Below are 21449 nucleotides of genomic sequence, written 5' to 3'. Positions count from 1 at the left end.
TTTTTAATATGCTGTCTAGGTTGGTCATCGAAGAAGGCAATGGCACCCCACTCCAGTACTCTTGCCTGGGAAATCCCATGGAGGGAGGAGCCTGGTAGGCTGCGGTCCATGGGGTCGCTACCACACGACTGAGCAACTTCACTTTCACTTTTCACTTTCACACATTGGAGAAGGAAATGGCAACCCACTCCAGTGCTTTTGCCTGGAGAATCCCAGGTACGGGGGAGCCTGGTGGGCTGCCGTCTATAGGATCACACAGAGTCGGACACGAATGAAGTGACTTAGCAGCAGCAGCAGCAGCAGGTTGGTCATGGCTTTTCTTCCAAGGAGGAAGCGTCTTTTAGTTTCATGGCTGTGGTCACCATCTGCAGTAACTTTTGGAGCCCAAGAAAATAAAGTCTTTGACTGTTTCCATTGTTTCCCCATCTCTTTGCCATGAAGTGATGGGACCTGAATGCTATGATCTTAGTTTTTTGAATGCTGAGTTTTAAGTCAGCTTTTTCACTCTCCTCTTTCACTTCCATCAAGAAGCTCTTTAGTTCCTCTGCGTTTTCTGCCAAAAGGGTGGTGTCATCTGCATATCTGAGATTATCGATATTTCTCCGGTCAATCTTGATTCCTGCCTCCTTAAATCCTTTTTTCCTGCTCCTCTGCCCCCAGGTTAGGATCACCGCGTCGCGATCTAGGGCTCGGATTGGCTGGGCGGGAGCCGCCGGCCAGCCCCGCTCCGCCCCCAGACTGAAGGCCTCGCCCCCGCGCCCCCATCCCCGCGCGTCCCTCGGGGCTAGTGGCTGCCATCCCCCTTAGCTCCGCTGGAACGCTGTGCTCGCGGTCCTCTCTCTCTATAAAGTTGTTGTTGCGGCTTCCGCCGCGGGTGGAGGAAGATGGCGTCGGGTGGTGGTGGCTGTAGCGCTTCGGAGAGACTCCCTCCGCCCTTCCCCGGCCTGGAGCCGGAGTCCGAGGGGGCGGTCGGGGGCTCAGAGCCCGAGGCTGGGGACAGCGACACCGAGGGGGAGGATATTTTCACCGGCGCCGCGGCTGTCGTGAGTTCTCACCCTTCGGGGCAGGTCGGGGGGGGAGGCGCCCCGTGAGGAAAGAGAGGCTAAGCGAGGGTAGGGGAGGCTGGGCAGAGTGGGCCTGGCAAGACCTTGCGTTGGTGACAGTAGTCGTGGCTTGGGTCCTAGATGAACATGGAGACGGAGAACCTTGGCTTCCCCGCTCCTGGGCGGACAGTGCGAAGTGAGGGCTGTGGAGGCTTCTCAGCAGAGATCCCGGACAGCTAAGAGCCGCCGAGGCAGGCATTTGGCCCTGCTGTCTGGTGACCCCACGGACCCACGGGGCTGTTTTGCTGGTGGTTTCCTGCCCAGGTGATTTAATAGGTCAAAATAAGGAAATGGGGTGCTGACTTTCCTTTCCCTCGGCTTACTGTACCAAGGATGGATGAACGGTGTCACCTGGAGTTGCCCAGGATAGAGACCTGTCCACAGATCGTTTCCTTAGCTCGGTTCTGTAGTCGCCAAGTCGTGTCTGACTCTTTGAGACCCCATGGACTGTGTCCAGCTAGGCTCCTCTGTCCATGGGATTTCCCAGGCAAGAATATTGGAGTGCGTTGCTATTTCCATCTCCAGGGGATCTTCCCGACCCAGGGATCGAACCCTCGTCTCCTGCATTGTCAGGTGGATTCTTTACCTCTCAGCCGTCAGGGAAGCCCCCTTTAGCTCAATATGTGTGTTTGCGCTCCGTCCTTGACTCGGTAGTTACCGGTTATTACTAAAGCCCTTTCTAGATATTTATCTATGAGAATTAGGTTGACTTCTTTGATCTCCGGGAAAATCCTGCCAGATGTTGGTTGAAAAAAAGGTCCTTCCAGGTAAATCACTACATAGAAAAAGTTCTGTCTCTTGTAAAGGGATGTGTGCTTAAGTATAACTTCACTGGAAGCAAATCTGTAAATGCAAGGAGGAAATGGTGTTTTTCATAGTAGTATCTGGATGTTAGGTATTGGGAAAAACTAATCTTTATATGTGGGGTGTGGAAATCAGTTCAGTAGTCAGTTCTGGAACCAGTGGAGATGTTTGGGTCTGTTTTATAAGGAATAATGACTCATATTGTTTGGTACAGTTAGTTCCAGGTTGAAAACTTCTTCAGTGCTAGGAGTGAATTTAAGTGTTTTTTTAAATCTTGGATAATACTTATCTTCATAGTAGCTACACAGTATGTGAATGAGTAAACAGCTTTAAATTCTTTATGCAGGCATGCATCTGAGAAATTTGAGGCATGTCTCATGTCAGAAAAAGTTTGTTTCATCACAGTACCTTCTGGGATAATTGATAAAATTTTCCATGTACTGATTTAGGGATTAAGTTCATAATCCCATCTAAAAAGTATTTGCTGATGCTAATATAACAACTCAAACTGTCTAATGAAGTCTCTGTTATTCCAAGAAATAACTTTTGCTGCTAATTTAGTTGTTTTCTATCCCATTTAAAACAAATCTTTAGTCTATTCCTTTAGTAATTCTCTCATAAACCATGAAAAATTCTCTCATATCAGCCACTGTTGATAACTGCTGGGCTGGTAGATAAACTGAACATCTAAAAATAGATACTCTGGCCCTGAAAGTGATTGGTCACATAGGCAAATGATGATTTATTTTTCAAAAAGACCCTGGAAGGATGCGGTGTTATTTTTCTGAAGTTCTCTAAATAAGTTTAGGAGGTTGTGATTTGATTGATCTCATCAGGTTACTTCCCAGAGTTATTGATAATTCTGTCTCCTAACACAGTGAAAATACTTTGCATAATTTTCATCTAAGGGAAGGAGGAGGGCGTCAGAGTGAACTTGTTCTTTTACCACAGAAAGTCAAATTGTTTTTTATTTAGATTTTGATCCAGGAAAATTGAGTTGCTGAGGGACCTAAAATGCCACCTATAAGTAATTTATTTTAGCAGCCTGTCCTGAAGTTAATCTTCAGGAATCCAAGACCCCAAGATTCCTCACCAGTTAGAGTGTGAATTTCTTGTTAAATAGTCATTAATATAGATTATATTATAATAAATGCTTTACTTGTGAGCCAGTGTGAGGAGATGGATTGCAGTGCTTCTGTATCTTAAAGAAAATCATTGAAAAATAAAGTAATAAAGTGGGCCTGAAGGCTTATTTAAATCCAGACTCTTTTTACTTGCTGGCTTAACCTTGCACAGAATACTTATTTACTCCGTACAGTTTTCTCATGTGTAAAATGTGAATAGTCAGAGTATTTACCTCCACCATTATTGTGAGCTTAAAATTAGAATACCTGTAAAACACATAGAACAGTTGAGCATTTTGTAAACTGGAATTACTTGAAGAATAAAAAACCCACAAAATCTAATAATGGATTAGAAAAGTTAATCCTAAAAATGATTAATATCAAACTAGTAATAAGATTGATTTGATTAAAAGCCATCAAAGTAGGCATATAATGACTTCAGTAGCATCTTACTGATTTAAGTTAATCTTCATACTGTGTTTTGTTGCATGTTGGAGGCAAAGAAAGGAGCACTAAAGAAGTGAGAAGCTGAGGCATGTAAATTTTAAAACTCATTTATGGTATGCATGTGATTTCCTGGACATTGATGTAACAGCTGCTGCTGTTAATCATCCCATCTGCTCTCTTTTAGAGCCCAAGAGGCTTTGTTAATTCAGTAATAAAAATATGATTTGATTTATAACTGAAGGAGCTGCCCATGATATGCCTTTTAGGATGTACAAACCAGTTATTTGAATGGGAGGTATGCAAGCTTAGTCGCTCAATCATCTTTGGGACCCTTCGGACTGTAGCCTGCCAGGCTCCTCTGTCCGTGGGATTTTTTGGAGAATACTGGAGTGGATAGCTGTTTCCTCCTCCAGGGGATATTCCCAACCGAGGGATGGAACTTGAGTCTCCTGTGTCTCTTGCATTGCAGGAGGATTCTTTAGCCACTGAGCCATCTGGGAGGCCCATAGACTGGAGTTAAAAGAATTATTAAAACAAATCTGAAATCATTGTCTTAAACCTGAAAACCAACTTGGGAGAAGTCTGATTCTTAAGAATACCTAAGGCATTACCTTCTTTATGCCTCTTACTTTGTGGTCTTAGGAATAAAATGGTCTAAAATTGTAAATATGTTATCTGAATCTTTGGACCTGAATCTAGATATGTATTGATTTAGTTAAAACTTTCTTAGTTCTAGAAAAGGGTTAATTTTTCCTTTAGTAAAAGGAGAGACTAAATTGGAGCCACTCTTTGGGTCTCCTAACTTAAAATGATTATGTTGAAAAGACTAAATAGCATACATATTTTTACATCTAATTTGACCTCACTGGTCTTATTTGCATACTTCTAAACCTGAATGATAAAATTGAAATAAGTTCTTTATCTGCCCTCCCAGAATTCTGATATGCCCATCTTTTTTAGCAATATGTCAGGATCACCATTAGACTTGCCCTCTGAATAAGAGAACTGTGAACAGCCTTGCTCATACTGAGAAAATGGAGGAAAACAGATTAATGATATCCTCCGTTCAAATTTTGGCAAATCTGGTGACTTCTTTGTTTCGTGATTTATTAACACCAATAAGATTTTCCTCACCACTCTTACTCTTAAATTGAAACCCTCATAATTAGAGAAATGGCCAAAAAAAAAAAAAAAAAAAAACAGGATAAAGACAGAATAGCAAGGGATTTGAAGAGTCATGTCTTAAAAAAGATTGCTTTTGGCTAATCAAGACTTATTTACATATTCGCACTGGTGTTTAAAACTAAAGAACAATATCACTTGCTTTTATTGGTAGTCAGAAGTCAAGGATAACAGCTAGCTTCTGATTGACAGTGTTTTATGGGCTGCAGACAATTATATAAACCTAAGTTATATATTAATATTTAGACCAAAAAGGACATGGTATTTTTAGAATCCAGTCCTACCTGTATGATCAATATAACATATATCCCTGGAGGAATCTTGGTATAAAACACAACAAAAATTTATCATTGTGACCATTTTAAATTGTACGCTTTAGCAGTGTAAAGTGTACTTACATTTGCGTGAAACAGATCTCCTGTAGTTCTGAAATTCTGCACCTATTAAGTAACAACACCCCTTACTCCCCTCACCTCAGCCCCTGGTAACCCTATTCTCCTTTCTGTTTCTATGAATTTGGCTGATTTAGATAACCTCATATAAGTAGAATCATACAGTATTTGTCTTTTATGACTGGTTTACTTCACTTAGCATAGTATCCTCAGGATTCATCCATATTGTAACATGTATCATAATTTCCTTCCCTTTTTAAGGCTGAATGATATTCCATCAAATGTGTTTACCACATTTTTGTTTATCAAAACATCCCCCATTGGACATGTGGGTTGCTTCTCCCTTTTGGCTCTTGTGAGTGGTGCTGCTGTGGGTGTGCAGGTATCTCTTTAAGACCCTGCTTTCAGTTCTTTCAGTTGTGTGTACTCAGAAGTGAGTTTGTTGGATCATAAAGTAGTTCTACTTTTAGGGTTTTGAGGAACCTCCATACTGTTTTCCATCGCAGTTGCACCATTTTACAATCTTAGCTCTTTTTTAAAACCAGATTATTTCCTTTAGAGTACTTACAGGATAACTTTTTTAGATCTGGATGTACTTTGGTAAATTCATTAAAAGCCCTAAGGAAATTGATAGTTTAGCTGGCAATATTTTAATTCTTTGTTCACAAAATATATGACGGCTATTCTCAAAGGTGTAACATGTCCTGAGTAAGTTTCTTGATGCTATGTCTTCTCTGTTCCTAATTGGACTTCTGAAAATTAATCTATACAACAGTATGTTTTAAAACCGATGTATTGCTTTGTTGCTTTAGCTAATGGTATAGTCATTTATGACTAATATTAGTAAGTAGTCATAGGTAAGTATCTAGTGTGTGGTATTTTCTATAAGCATGTTGTCTCAAACACTTATTTTTGGAGCTGACATCACATCAGGTGGTCGAATGTGATCAAAAGATCAGAAGTCGAAATTACCTGTTTTCCACAAAGGTCTGATACAGATGCTCTTGGAAAATCAGTAACTGGTATTACGGCTAAAGATTCGTTTTAATGCTCAGCTCAAATTGTAAACTTGTAATAAGTTTAGATTTTTCTGAAGTACATAGACTCTGGTTTCTCAATCGTAGACTAGTACTAGCAGTTAATTTAGCTTTCAAGATTATGGAGGAGAAGCTAACAAAGTAGTTATAAAAGTACTTTTGGAGGAAAGAGCATGAGAGAAGACTTTTGAAAATGACAAATAAGAACCAAGGACGACAGAGGATGAGATGGTTGGATGACATCACTGACTCGACGGACATGAGTCTGAGCAAGCTCTGGGAGTTGGTGATGGACAGGGAAGCCTGGTGTGCTGCAATTCATGGGGTCTCAAAGAGTTGGACACAACTGAGTGACTGAACTGAACTGAGAAAGAACCCAACTTAAAATTTATTTAAAATTAGAGTTTGGGGCTTATGCAAGAAGCAACAAGGTTGCAATCTGACTTCTAGTTTCTGTAGGGAATTACTGCCCCTTTGCTTATTCAGATGTCAAGGTAGTTCTAGCGTCTTGGCCTCTTGCGGTTTGTTTAGTTGGCAGGGGAGAGAGGAAAAAAAGCACTCTAATTTCTCTCCTTTGGTCGTCAAAGCTTCTCAGCCCTCTTTAGTAATTGCTGGCATAAGTAAATCATGAGTCGTTTATAGTTACTAGAGCAAGTAGCCGTAAGTATCTCATTTCCAGGAAAAGCCTGTTGCTCAACTTTTTCGGGCTTCTTCTTTTGCTTAGTCAAATGGACAGCTGGGGCTTCATTTTGCTTTCAGAGCAGATTTGAACTGGGTTCATTTTGCTTTTTCAGTTTAGAAGCTAATGTACCATTAGTACTCTGATCCTTCTGCAATTTTGGCCCCTTCTAAGTTATATTAGTTTGAGATCCCAAAAATTTGATATGGAAATCACACCAGAGGATTCAGTTGAATATCTGTAACTAAATTTTGTTATCTCATGGATAATGTTTCATTTTGAGGTCTCTACTACACTTGCTCATAGTTTTCCTTAACTAGCTCAGTAGTCAGCCTCAGACTTAGTTACCCTTCTAGATCCCGTTTTACATTTTCATTAGTCTTAGAGGAACTAACTCAGGTTCTCTACTGTTGTAGTCATGGACGACGTCATCAGCAGTCCAAGGAAACCTATGGACCCATCTCAGAATAATGTTTTTAAACGTATAAAATACATAATATTACACAGGAAACCAATTATACTGAAATCTTATTATCAAAACATTAAAGCAATTTTATATTAGTGACATATGCATTTTATTAGTGTTCTTGCCTGGAGAATCCCATGGACAGGGGAGCCTGGTGGGCTGCCGTTTATGGGATCACACAGAGTCAGACACGACTGAAGTGACTTAGCAGCAGCAGCTTTTTATTAAGTACTTTAATTAATATCTAGGGATAGGTCTAATAACCGTGATTTTTAAATGAAATTTTGAGGTCTATAACTATAAGATCATATAAAAATATCTAATTTCTATTAGTTATGCTCAGGTACTGCTACTACTCATAATTTGTTGCCTATCTTTACAATTAAGAAAATGCTGAATTTCAGTTAGAGGTTAATGAAAAGTAAATTGTAATTTTATTCCCATTTTAATTCATAGACCCCCCTCCTGAATTCTGTGACTCAGGGACCCCAGATAAGAATCCCTACTTTAGTTCCTTAAATTATGAGAGGAAAAAAAAAAATTATGAGAGGGGGTAATACCGTGAAATAATTTGCGTTAGTCAGATATTCACCCAGTTTGTAGAATAAGATGCATCAAATCCAGTGGACACTAAATGTCCATTCTCCTAAGCACAGGCACTTTTAGTGTATCTGCCATTTTTGAAACGTGGTGTGGAGAGGAGTTGCTGCTTGTGGTAGAAATCATAACTGCCTCCTCCCTAACATGTCTACTCCTAATCTCAGAACCTGTGAATGTTTTATATTACCAAGTAATTAAGGTTGCTAATAAGCTTATCTTGTACTTGGTCACTTCAGTCATGTCTGACTCTTTGGGACTCTATGGACTATAGCCTGCCAGATTCCTATATCCATGGGATTCTCCAGGCAAGAATACTGGAGTGGATTGCCATGCCCTCTAGGGGATCTTCCCAACCCAGGGATTGAACCCAAGTCTCCTGCACTGCAGGTGAATTCTTTACTGCTGCACCACCGGGGAAGCCCTGGCTGACATTAAGGGAAATTATCCTGGATTATCTGAGTAAACCCAATGCAACAATAAGGATTCTTTAAAAATGGGAGAGACAGAGAGTGACTACCGTCAGATGAAAGGCACAGAGAGCTGTAACATTTTTGCCTTTGAAAATGGAGGAAGCAGGCCATAAACCCAGGAATATAGGCAGCTTCTAGAAGCTAGAAAGAGCAAGGAAGCAGATTCTCCCCTCAAACCTCCAGAAAGGAATGCAACCCTGTTGATACCTTGATTTTAGCCCAATGAGACCTGTATTGACTTCCACAGAGCTGTAATGAATTTGCATTGTTTAATCTGTTAAATGTGCAGTAACTTGTCGCAGCCATGATAGAAAACTAATATACTACCTCCACTTAGCCCATTTCTCCCCAGAAGTAAATGTGGCAAAAGGAACGATAGCTCATGCTTCCAAGGTAATTTTTAAAGACTTCATGGCTGCCGGTTTCTGAGGTTGACTTATTCCTATTTGTCCTTTTCTTGTCACACCGTCTGTAGCTCCATCTTGCCTTAACTAAATTATCCTCATTTTTCCATTGGAAAGTGAGTATATACCCTTGTTCTCCAGAAGTGCTGTTACCAGAGTTTTATTATGTGGATTCATCCTCTAAATGCTATTGAGAATTTCATCTATATTACCCTTCTGTAGTCCCTGAAATGTAAAGCAGGAGTTCTGCCTGGAGCAAAGAGCAGTTGAGCAACATGAGGAAGAAGTATAACTAGTTAACCTGTACAGAAGAGACCTAGAATCACAGCAGTACTTGGCAGGACTGAATGACTGTGTCAGCTCTGAGGGACAGGAAGCCCACATCTGTCCTTCCCTGAACTAAAAAATTGCATTAGTAGCCTGAGCCTCATGGTTTGAAACTGGTAATTGGCAAGGAATACCTGTTTGCTCTTAACAGAAGTGCTCTCTTGCTGGCAGATCTTTCTGGGACCTCTCTGAGAATTAGGATTAGGCTGTCTTGTAATTATAAACAGAAGCACTTGAACTTTTTTAAACAGACTTATCAGTAGAACCACCTGCCAGAGCTAACAACCAAAGAGAGTCAGCAACCATTGAATATTCTAGACTAGGATTCTGACACTAAAAGAAAGAATGCTTCCTATATTAAGAAAAAGAGGGGAGTGGGCAGGGGAAGTAGGCAGATTCATTCTTTAGCTTTATTAACTACATCATAAGCAAACTATATTCATCACAGAAAATAGTCTTATCTCTTGCCTAGAAATTTAACCCCCTTCAAACAGAGTTTTGTGACTTTTTGACTATTAAGAGATTTTAAAAATATGGATTATAAAGCAAGCCTTATTTTTAGTATTGACTTTGCCACTCTGTAATCATTGTGCCTCTGCCCCACAAAATGAGTCTGTGCATTTGTTTCTGTTTTGTAAATAAGTTCATTTGTATCATATTTTTAGATTCCACATATTATGTGGGTTGATATTATGTTTGTCTTTGTCTTCACTTAGTATGAAGATCTGTAAGTCCATCCAACATGGTCAGGTATTCATTGTGTATATTTACCACGTCTTGTCTACCCATTTACTTGTTTTTTTTTTTTTTTCTTGTTTCCTCTTTTCCATTTACTTGTTGATGGACACTTAGGTTGCTTCCATGTCTTGGCTATTGTATATAGTGCTGCTGTGAGCATTGTGGGGAGGGTATATTTTCAAATTAGAGTTTTCTTTGGGTATATGCCCAGGAGTGGGATTGCTGGATCATAATGGCAACTCTATTTTTAGTTTTTCTGGGAATCTCTATACTGTTCTCCATAGTTGCTGCATCAATTTACATTCTCACCAACAGTGTAGGAGGGTTCCATTTTCTCTACAACCGCTCCAGATTTGTTCTTTGTAGGCTTTTTCCGTGATGACCAGTGATTCACATTTTTCTAACAATTAGTGATGTTGAGCACCTTTTCATGTGCTTGTTGGCAATCTGTATGCCTTTTTAGATCTTCTACCCATTCTTTGATTTTCTTTAAAAAAAATTTTTTTTTTTTTGGCTGCATTAAGTCTTAGCTGCAGTGATTGGGTTTCTCTCTAGTTGTGGCATGCCGACTCAGTTGCCCTGCTGCATGTGGGATCTTGGTTCCCCAGCCAGGGATCAAACCCTCATCCCCTGAACCGGAAGGCAGACTCTTAACCACTGGAAAACCAGGAAAGTCCCGGGTTGCTTGTTTTTTGTTGTTGTTATTGAGTCGTATGAGCTATTTATATATTTTAGAAATTATGCCCTTGTTGTTCTAATCATTTGCAAATATTTTCTCCCAGACAACTGTTCTACCATTGCTCCAGAAAATGTTCTTAATCTTCCAAGGTTAGATGGTAAATCAGAAATAGAAAGCTGATTTTATTCATCTCCATGTCACAGGAATGGGTTCTTCTAGATGTTGTTTAAAAGGGGTAAACTCTTAACAAGTGCTTTTCCTGTTGCTTTAGTCTCTTTGGTGAGCTACTAGTAAATTACATTGATATACATATATTCTTAATGTATCCTGAGGTTTCATCTCTCCTAGATCTCCATCTCGAGGCAACTGGTATGAGTGGGAACTGAATTAAAAGAAGTCAAATGGGTTTTCATGAGATTCCCTTTACTCTACCAGAGCATGTATAGAACGGAAGTGTGTGTGTAAGAAAGCGGTTGGCAGCATAAGAGGCAGAAGGGAAGTGTGGGGTTTGGTTTTGTCCTGTTGTTGTCTGTGTGTCTGCAGTGATTTTTTTGGTTGTCTTTTTAAGATTGTGGAAGCAGCTAGAAGACAGAATTAGTGTCTCTAACAGAATTGGTAACATTTAAGCATATACAACTAAAAGCTCATTAAATTTTATTACCATAAACAATTTCAGTAAAAACATTGTTTGCTAGTATCAATCTACATATTGGTTCCAGTGTCTTTCCCTGAGGGTGGCACTAATACTGGGATAGAGCTGTTGGCATGGCACATTCAGTACCCAATAAATCTGTCGTTTCACTTTATCTGGTCAGAAAGGGCCTGTTTCCAAGGAACAAACACCCTCAGATTTGTTAAGGAAGTGTTTCATAAAAGATCCCTTAAGTCAGGTCTTTTAACTGATTTGGCCTTGGGGTCTGACTTCAAAACTTTCTAGTATGACACCATGGCTTTTGAAGCCAGATTCCCAGCTTTTTGTTCATTTTCTACACAATCCAGCTTTGTTCACTTTGGTACCGGTCTGGGGCCTCACGCCACCCTTGTTTGTAGCTGATCACTGAGCTTTTGATAAAAGCCGTGGATTGACTGTATTTTCACCATGTGTCCATTGGCTAAGCATGGCTGGTTTTTCTTCTGCTAGTCTAACACAAGTCTGGTTGAAAATTGTTTCTCTATAAGTTAAGGATGAAAAGATGAGTTATATTTACAAATAACATTAGACGTAAAGTGTTACACCTTCTTTTGCCTGTGAGGAGAGTTGGTAATGTCCACACAATTGGGTGTCAGTGCGTGGTTCAGCTAAGGCCACAAAGTAAGTCAGGATCAGAGCTTGAATTCTGGACCTTAGTGTGATATCCTGGACACTAGAATGTGCCCCATCAGCATTTGAAAGAGTAGAGGTCATCAACTGAGGTTCTTTTGAAAATTATCTGTGTATACACATACCCACATTGGCATCATGTGCCTTGGGGTAGGGTGGTTCAGCAGGGTTATAGTGTTAGAAATTAACGCTAAAATGTATGAGTTTATTTTAGCTGTGATCACTCAGGCCAGTTCCATCACTAGTAACCATCTGTTGCTTATTGAACTAGCTGGCTAGTGATCCTGTTTTCCCCTGAACACCTGGCAGAGCAACTGAGGGATACATCAAAAGTCACTTTCTAGGTTTGTTTGTTTTGGGGTTCGGGTTTTTTTTTTTTTTTTTGCCCATGGTGAACAGCTTGCAGGATTTTAGTTCCCCAGTCAGGAGTTGAACCCATGTCCCTTGCAGTAGAAGCATGAAGTCTCAACCAGTGGACCACCAGGAAAGTCCTCTAGATTTGTTTTTAATGGTACTGTTTTATTCAGAGTATTTCTTTGTTTTCAGAGTAAGCCCCAGTCTCCAAAGAGAATTGCTTCCCTTCTTCCCATCAACAGTGACTCCAAAGAAAATGGGATTCATGAGGAACAAGATCAAGAGCCACAGGATCTCTTTGCAGGCAAGTATGGACTCAAAACTTAAGCTGGCAATCTTCTAACTTGCTGAATTAAAGTAAAAAGTTGTGTATATATGAGAAAGACAACTCTTTATAAGATACTGTTGTGGAGGATTTCAAAGGCAGTACCTGTCATCAGGATACTTACAGGTTTAGTGAGTAAAACATAAATATACAGTTACTTAAGTCATGTGAACTTAGAGGGGTCTGAGAGGAGACTAATGCAGTGGTTTTTAGACTTTTATGACAAAGATTCATTGTAAGAAATACACTTTCTGTCATAATCCAAAATATTTATATACTTATATAAAATGAAATCAAAAGTTTTCTTGAATGACTTGCCCTTACTATTTTCCATACAATCTGAAATTTTCTGTTGTTTCTCTTTTTTAAAAATGCTGTTTGCAACCCACTAAAGTGCTATCACAATACCCCAGTGAATGACAACCTGCAGTTTGAAAAACACTAGGATTGAGTTTCTCAGTCTTGGTACTCTTAGCATTTTGGGCTCAATAACTTTGTTGAGAAGGACTGCCCTGTTCTCAGCAAGGTATGGTCATCTCCCACCAACCCACCCCACTCAAAGACATTCAGAGACATTTGGCAATGGTTGGAGACTTTTTTGTTTGTCACACCTGGGCGTGCTGCTGGTCTCTGCTGGGTAGACGCTGTGGATGCTTCTAAACACTCTACAGTACACAGACAGCCGTTCAGCAAAAGAATTATCCAGCCCAAAATGTCGGTAATGCCCTCAGTAATAAGCTCTGGTCTACAATGATCTTGTAAGACTTTTTGAAAGAAGCAGGGTTTATGTCAGAAAAAAAGAGAGCGTGCAGATGTTTGGGCAGGGAGAATCGATAATCTGGTGTGTTTAAGGGACAGTAAACTCAGCAGGCCAAAAGCAGGGGCTTCTTAGAGATACCATGGAAGATAAGTCTAGAAATGTTGTTTAGGAGGGTTTTAGACAACAATAATAATTAGAATCTGAATTTTCAAAAGAAAAAAAGAAAGAATTTGAATTTTCATCCTAGTGTCAGTTTAGAGCCATTGGTTTAATTGAGTTTTGAGTAAGGAAAGTGAAATGGGCAAGTGATGAAAGACTGACCTGGTAGAATTATTATATAAAACCGATTGCAATGGACAAAGACTGATGATGTCAGAAAGTGAAAGTGGTTCAGTCGTGTCTGACTGTGACCCCATGGACTATATATAGTCCATGGAATTCTCCAGGCCAAAATACTGGAGTGGGTAGCCTTTCCCTTTTCCAAGGGATCTCTCCAACCCAGGGATCAAACCCAGGTCTCCCGCATTGCAGGTGGATTCTTTACCAGCTGAGCTACAAGGGAAGCCCAGAGATGTCAAGGATGAAATGATGAAGATAATAGAAATAGGAAAGAAAAGATGAAAACTTTTCAAGAAATGAAATCAACAAAATCTGGTATTGGTGATTAGATGTAATGGGTGTACAAAAATGAAGATTAAAGACAAAGTCAAAAATTTCAAGCCCAAGGATTGGGAAGAAGATGGTACCATTTTGAGAACTACATTCTGCAGAAGAAAGTATCTTTGAGTTGGAGAGTGGGGAGAGTGAGTTTGGGTTTTAAATTTTTAAAGGGAACTGCTCAGGAGGTGATTTGAACTCTAGTAGTCTCCCTGGGAAAAGAGTAAGGACTGCAGATAGGGTAATCAGTCTCCTAGAGGTGGGGATTAAAGCTGCCGTGTCAATGAGACCCTCAAAGGAGAGAATGACAAAGGAAAGGAAGAGATGAGAGGGTGGAGGGCAAGATCTTGGGAGGACTCTCACATGTGAAGTCATTGGAAAATTAAGACATGAGAAGAGTTTAGAAGAAAAAATATAAAGATTTCAAAGATTTTCCATTGCTTTCCTCTCTGAAACTTAAGTGCCTGCTATTTATTCTGCTAATGTTTATATTTTAGATAAAATTTCTGGAGAAGAAATGGAAATAATAATCTAGTTATATGGCAGATTGCACAGAACGTTTTTTTATCTTTGGGAACTTAACATTTACATGATTTGCCCTTTAAGGAGACCTGAAATCTTAGTGTTGACTGAATTACTCTCATGGTTGGGTTTTATATACACAACCATGTAGAAGATCTTTATTAGAGACATATTTATTTCTAATGAGGGTTCTTTTTTTTTTTTGAGGGTTCTGATTTACTTCATTCCCAGCTGTTTTCATAAGCGGCCAGTGCCCGCCTTCACTACTAAGAAAGGAACATAAGATATCTATGGAAATGAATGCTTGCAGTGATACATTTAGTTTAGGATTCAAGTAGTTTCTCAGATGTGGAAATTTAAATAAAATACTCTGTTATTTTCTACTTGATTAATGGTGATCAGAATCTCTATGATAGAATCCAATGGCTTTTCTATTATTCTTACCTAGAGTCCAGAGAAAAGGGCACTCCAGCAGTTAGGATTCTGTGCTTTTACTACAAGGACCAAGGCTCTATTCTTGAACAGAGAACTAGGATCTCATAAGTTTCACAGCCAAAAAAAAAAAGAGAGAAAACCATTGTTGAAACGTCACATGATTTTCAATTAAAAATTCACACCTCAGGCTTCCCTGGTGGTCCAGTGGTTAAGAGTCCGCCTTGCAATGCAGCGGACACCTGTTTGATGGGAAGATCCCACATGCCTCAGGGCAGCTGAGTCCATGCACTGCACCTGCTGAGCCTGTGCTCTAGAGCTGCGCGCCTGGAGCCCTTGCACTACAGCAAGTAAAGCCACTGCAATGGGAAGCCCAGGCACGCAACTCGAGAGTAGCCCCTCACTCTCTGCAACTAGAGAAAGCCCACGTGGAGAACAAAGACCCAGTGCAGTCAACAATAAGTATATAAAAACATTTTTTTCAATGCACAACTCTTCAAAAATCTTTTAGTAGCATACTCTAATAAGCTTAAGGTTTTAAATGTTTAAATTTCCTGTTCATTTTCAGTCACATTTATTGGATTGCATAACTTAATTATTTGTGTGGTGCCTGCATGATGTGACTATGTTAAACATACTTTAGATGGTTTCTTGCTTCAAAGATCCTGTCATCTTAACATGTTCATTATGCATGAATTTTTGTATGTATGTTTGCCTTTTTCCTGATAAGTGAAAGAGTCCTAATATGATTCCAACAGTTTGACAACCTTGTTTATAGACATGATTAACTTTTAATGATTATGACATAGATCTAGGACTTGGTTATGCCTTATAGACCCCTCTGGTTTCATTTTTAGCTCCAAATGAAAGTCTAGAAAAGAAAAAGAAACTGCTCTCTTTGAATTCCCTAAGGCTAGAATTGGATACCTACTGACCAGGCCAAATCCAAGTAGATATTTATAGTTTTCTTTATTAAAAAGAAAAAAATTCTGAGCTGTTTAGGTTTTGAACTTCTAGCTCCATTGCTTCAAGTTGAGAGTGCATTCTTACCATTGGCGTAAGTAATTTTAATGCCTAAAAATGGTACATAGTGCTCTTTTAAAAATCCCATCTAGAACACTTAGGGAATGAGTTGTTCTGTTTTCCCAGATAGACAAAGACACTTCTTAAGCATGTGTTTTTTTTTGTTTTGTGTTTTAACACTTTTGATCAAGAGATATTTTTAGATATTACAAAGTCTTTTTATTCCCCCTTGGACAGTGTATATTGAACATAACTTAATCTTCACAGGATGATGTAAAACTGTAATTGTGAGCAATTCATAAACTGTGGTAAAACAGTGTCATCCTTAGATGTGGCAAATAGTGCTCTTCCCCAGTGTTTACTGTGTTTGTCTTAGGTCCATTTATTCTAGCTTACAGTTTTTCTGACTCTTCCTTCATTATAAAATATCAACTATTTTTAGATGCCACAGTGGAGCTATCCCTGGACAGCACACAAAATAATCAGAAGAAGGTGCCAGCCAAAACACTCATTTCTCTTCCTCCACAGGAGGCCACAAATTCTTCTAAGCCCCAGCCAAACTATGAGGAGGTGAGAATTTGTGCTATTGGTCTTCTTTTGGATGTTTAGGACTGTTCTGCCAGTCTGAAGTTCAGTTGCTTGAGTTAATATTTATAACTATTGAAGAAGACCTTTATGGTTAATGAACAGCCAGAATCCAGTAAAAGATTCTTTCCTAGGCAGAGTGTCTGTTATCCAGAGAATAGCCCAGAGGCTTTCAATGATCACTAGTGATACATAGTGTCCAAAGCTCCTATATTCAAGAGTATAGTCTCTCCCCATTCCCTCTTTAGCCTGAAAGAGGCAAGTCTTCCAAAACCTAGTAATTATTCATTATGATCAAAATAACATTTTAAGAGAATAGATGTAATGAAGACCTTTGAGCAAGCACCAACTTAGAATTGTGGAAGTTGCTTCATTGAGATTGTTGGGAATGGACAGAGCTGAAGACTGATGTGTAGAAGGATATATCCTGATATTATTATCTTGATGTAATATTAATACAGAGTAAAATGAATAGCCTTTTTTTGGGGTATCTTACTCATTGTTTGTTTTCTCTTTAAAAGCTAGAGGAAGAAGAACAGGAAGACCAATTTGATTTGACAGTTGGTATAACTGATCCTGAGAAGATAGGTGAGTGTACTTGAGACTCCTATGATGTTCAGATGTGGCTGTGAAAAGCACAGTTAGCTGATTTCTAAATGGTTACCTCCAGAGCTGAACCAGCTAGTGTAAAGTACTTCATCATCATCTTTCCTATGAAATGATGCTCTTTGCTATGCTTCCAAGGCCAGAAACAGCATTTAAGCTATTTATTTAGGCTTTTCTTGGCTTTAAGAAGAAAAATCAGAGAATTAAATACTATTCGAATCCCTTTTTAAAACCCCAAAATTGCCTTCTCCCCGAGTTGTGGAGACCATTTTATTCCCTCTTGAGATAAACTCCATGTAAGCACCCTAAAAACATATTTTAAAATTTGGAGATGCTGGATTTATTTTTCCCTTAAGACATTTGGATTTCATGTTGCATATCATTTATTATGTACTCTTGATATTCTAATAAAGTGAGGAAGTCTGCAACTCTCATAGGTAAAGATTAAAAAGTACAGGTTGAATTTTGATCAAATAGAAATTAGATTTTCAACAAGCACAATACATAACTTTGGCCAGAACATGGATTTTTAGGATAGCCTTCCTGTGTCGCAAGTTTGTGAGACCTTTTAGTGAGCAGAGAGCAACAGGCCTCAACTGTCCTTGTTCTAGGTGTGGTCTCTATGAGAAGAGGCTGCACAGAGCTTTTTCCTCCTATTAAGTAGTGGTGATGTTTGTATGGTTAAGAGGAAAAATGTGATTTCCAACCCTTTGTCTATTCTGAACTAGGAACAAGAGTTTATAAAAATCTGACTAGACTTTATGCCAAAATGGTTTGTTGTTAACTGTGGAGTTTTACTTTTCCTAGACTGGTGCACTGGTAGGATGTTTCTGAGCATCTTATACAGTTCTCTTGTCCAACAATAGAGGAAATTGAGAACCAATAAGTGAAATGTAGCTTTCCTGTCAGGTCACAACATATGGCCTGTGGTAGAACCTGGACCAAAACTTTGAATTACATGTTTGGAAATCTCTCTTACCTCTCTGAGTGACTGCACTAACTAACTAACTTACCTTTCTGATATTTATGAATATTCTGTAAGTACATTGATTTTAGGCTAGTTATTAACTACTTTACATCCTTGGTAGAACACAATAAATCATTAGTAAATACTGTTTTAACATTTTGTATGTCAAGATGTTTGTCCCAGGAGAGGGAGGGAATATGTTAGTTTCCTAGGACTTCTGTAATGAAGTATCACAAACAGGATGGCTTAAAACAACAGAAATGTATTCTCTCAGAGTTCTGGAAAGGACTGTTCAATGCCTCTCCCCTAGCTTCTGGAGCCTTAGGCATTCCTTGGCCGGTAGCTACATCACTCCAACTCTGCCTTCACTGTCATATGACTTCCTCCCATGGTGTCTTCACATCATCTTCGCTTTCTGTGTGTCTGTCTCTCTGTCGAAATTTCCCTTTTTTAGGTGGGCACCAGTCATACTGATTTAAGGCCCATCATACTGACCTCTTTCTCCCTCAGTTACTTCTGTAAAGACCCTATTTTCAAATAAGGTACCAAGGGTTAGGACATCAACATGATTTACTTAGGGGGACACAGTTCAATCCATAACAATCATTTAAATGTCCCATGGATCAGATTTATTTAAACAGAAATCACTTTTGGTGATAAACCTTCGTCCCCTTGCATCATCATCTAGATTCTTAGTCACATCGATGTCAAGACACCAGCTACTTAAAGCATTTTCATATTCATATTTCAAGATTCACATCGATCTTTATAACAACACCTTCTGTTTGTGTGGGCTGTTTATTCAACATGCGCTTCTCATTCCCACAAACATTTAAATAAATTAGAATCTCACTTCTTCCAGGATATTGCTTTTTAGAGCCTTGGCAATTTGCATGTATTATTTTCAACTTCCTGAAATTACTTAGGAAATTAACATGAATTTAAAACTGCTGCATTTCTAGAACATTTCTATATCTTACGAGGTCTGGACAGGCAAGTATGTCTGTCTGCTCACACACTGCCTTAATAAAAACAGCTGGTAAGCAGGCAGTGTCTGAAGGCCCCACTTTGCTATTGTGTCTCATGTACATTTGCACTTAGTCTTCCCTAATTGCAGGCACTAGATTATGGGAATGACCTTTTGGACATTTGACCATAACTATCAAACTGTGAATAAAAGTCTGAATACATTTTCTATAAAGTAAATTTAGATTTTTTTCCCTTTTATCAGTGATAAACATCCTTAGTAGTATTAGGCAATATAGTTTAAATGGTTTAGAAGAGAACTAACAGTAGTAATCAATATAAAGTAATTTCTAAAACTTATATTTTGTTTTATATGTTACTCTTTTAGCAGGGCTTGACTGGGTAGAGAACATAAACCCTCTCTTCCTGTACAATCTCCAACTTCTCTGTGTAATTTATAAAAGCAGTTATTCCCAGCCATCTCAATCAGACCAAATTGTAATATGTGACCCTGCAGGGCTAGAACTTGCCCTCATCCCAGGACCATTTCAGAGGCTTTAGCAGTTAGTCATTGTTGACCTGCATTTTCCTGGTTGGTGTGGGGAAGAGTCAGGGTGGAGAGGAAGGGAATGAAACCAACCCAACGCTCCAGAGCCCGGCACTGGACCTGTGTCTGTCTCAAGTCCAATGTGTGTCTTTTCACTGCTCATGGAGTCAATGGTGCCTTTATGTTCCTAAGTGGTAGAGGTTAGGACAGTACCACAGAGAAAAACAATTGCATGAATCCCAAATTATGTAACAGTCAAAGCCTTTTTCAGAAAAATAATTCCTTCAGGAAAGAGAGATTTGTGTGACATCAGGCAGCCCAAGTGTCTTCCTGCCAGGCCCTTTGCTTTGGGAGAACATGCTAGATGAGAGGGGTCAGTGTCCCCCAGCTCGGGTGGAGGGACTGGGACATTATTTCTGAAAGAGCAAAGGGAGCCCAGAGCTAGCTTAGGGTAGAACTACTTGTTTCCTTTTACATCATTTGCTTCCTTCTCCTCCTCCTGCTTTATACAGCAAGGGAATTGTTTGGATTTAGACAGATGTGTGTAACTAGCCCAAATATTGGCATGGTAACAACCAACGGATTGTCAGTGTCCAGTGCTGCTTTGTGGAAGGTATAAATAGAGCCTGGCTTTGAAACAGGGAACTGACTCTCTTGTCTGACTCAAACGGGGGCCCAGCAAGCATCCATGGGATATGTGCATAGAGGCCTCGAGGCACAGTAGAAACTGGATTATAGTATAGGATCTAAAGCTTGGAGTTGAAACAAGAGTTCTTATACACTGCTCCTGTGGCTGCCTTATGATTCCTAGTTAAATGGTAGCAAGATTGGTCCTGCTTTAGTTCACAGAATAATCCTCTCCTGCTTTCTGTTCTCCCACAGGGGATGGTATGAATGCCTATGTGGCCTACAAAGTTACGACACAGGTGAGTCCAAGTGACCCTGCTGATGACCACCTTAATAGATTTGGGTGCACATCCCAAGAAGGTCATCATTCAGATTATTTCTGGGTATTTCTTTAGTTTCTTTGTCAACATCTTCCTTCAAGTTTACTCAAGATGGAACAAGTCTGCATCCCCTTGGTAATCTCATCTGAGCCTTTCCACTTTTCTTCCAGAGAGCTAACACTTCAGTGTGAAACTTTGTAAGTTTTATTAAGACATGTGGTGTATCTGATATAGTGCCATCCCTCTTAAGAGCTATGTGGCTTAGAGCTAGTTTGGTGGATCACCCCAAACTGTATCACCTGTTTAAAAATCATCAGTTCTTCTGAGGTTTCCTATGTGGAGCTTCTTTTAACGCTCTCCCTAACCTTTTGCCCCTCAGGTCTGGTCTTCCTTTTTTATATAATATTAATGCATACAAAACTTACACGTTGTTGTATGCAGGTTATGAAGCATAAAAAATGAAGCCCCGAACCTACCACCAGTCTTAAGATGAGTACCATTGAATCCACCTGCGTGTTTCTCCCTCTCCTTTCCTCTGCCTCACACCTTAGAGGCCACCACTCTCCTGAATTGTCTCTCATTTCCTTTATAAAAAGTCTTCACATATGTATCTCTAAACAATACACTGTTTTGCTTTTTTTTTTGAGTTTCATAAAAATGGTATCATGCTAAAAATAGTGCTTTCTTTACTACCATTGTTCCTCAGATCCATCCATGATGTGCATAGCTGTAGTTAATTAGTCCATTGTGTGATTATAGCATAATACATTTATCCATTTTCCTGTTGTGAATATTTGGCATGTTTCCAGTTTTTGTAATTATGAGCTGTGAACATTTTTGCACGTGTCTCCTGGCGTACACATAGAAGAGTTTCTTTGGGGTATGTTATCAGAAGTAGTTCCCCTGAGTCACAGGTAGTACAAATTTTGAAGAAAAGGAATACAAACTGTGTTTTTAAGTCCTTGTGCCAATTTATACTTCCATC

General features: G+C 39.4%; 1 protein-coding gene across 1 annotated transcript in view; it reads left to right on the top strand.

Annotated features, from left to right (window-relative positions):
* The first annotated feature begins 783 nt into the window (after positions 1-783).
* The window catches only part of SNX1 (sorting nexin 1), a 33806-nt gene continuing 13140 nt past the window's right edge, over positions 784-21449 (top strand). Inside the window, exons 1-5 of the mRNA XM_065942066.1 lie at positions 784-1043; positions 12320-12431; positions 16289-16416; positions 16953-17019; positions 20400-20443. Coding sequence (XP_065798138.1) covers positions 885-1043; positions 12320-12431; positions 16289-16416; positions 16953-17019; positions 20400-20443 — 510 coding nt within the window. The 5' untranslated portion in view covers positions 784-884. The remainder of the gene's footprint in view (positions 1044-12319; positions 12432-16288; positions 16417-16952; positions 17020-20399; positions 20444-21449) is intronic.

This window comes from Muntiacus reevesi, chromosome 7, assembly GCF_963930625.1.
Source record: "Muntiacus reevesi chromosome 7, mMunRee1.1, whole genome shotgun sequence".
NCBI classification, from domain to species: Eukaryota; Metazoa; Chordata; class Mammalia; order Artiodactyla; family Cervidae; genus Muntiacus; species Muntiacus reevesi.
The sequence above is the reverse complement of the archived record's forward strand: the minus strand, read 5'-3'. Positions and strand labels throughout refer to the sequence as shown.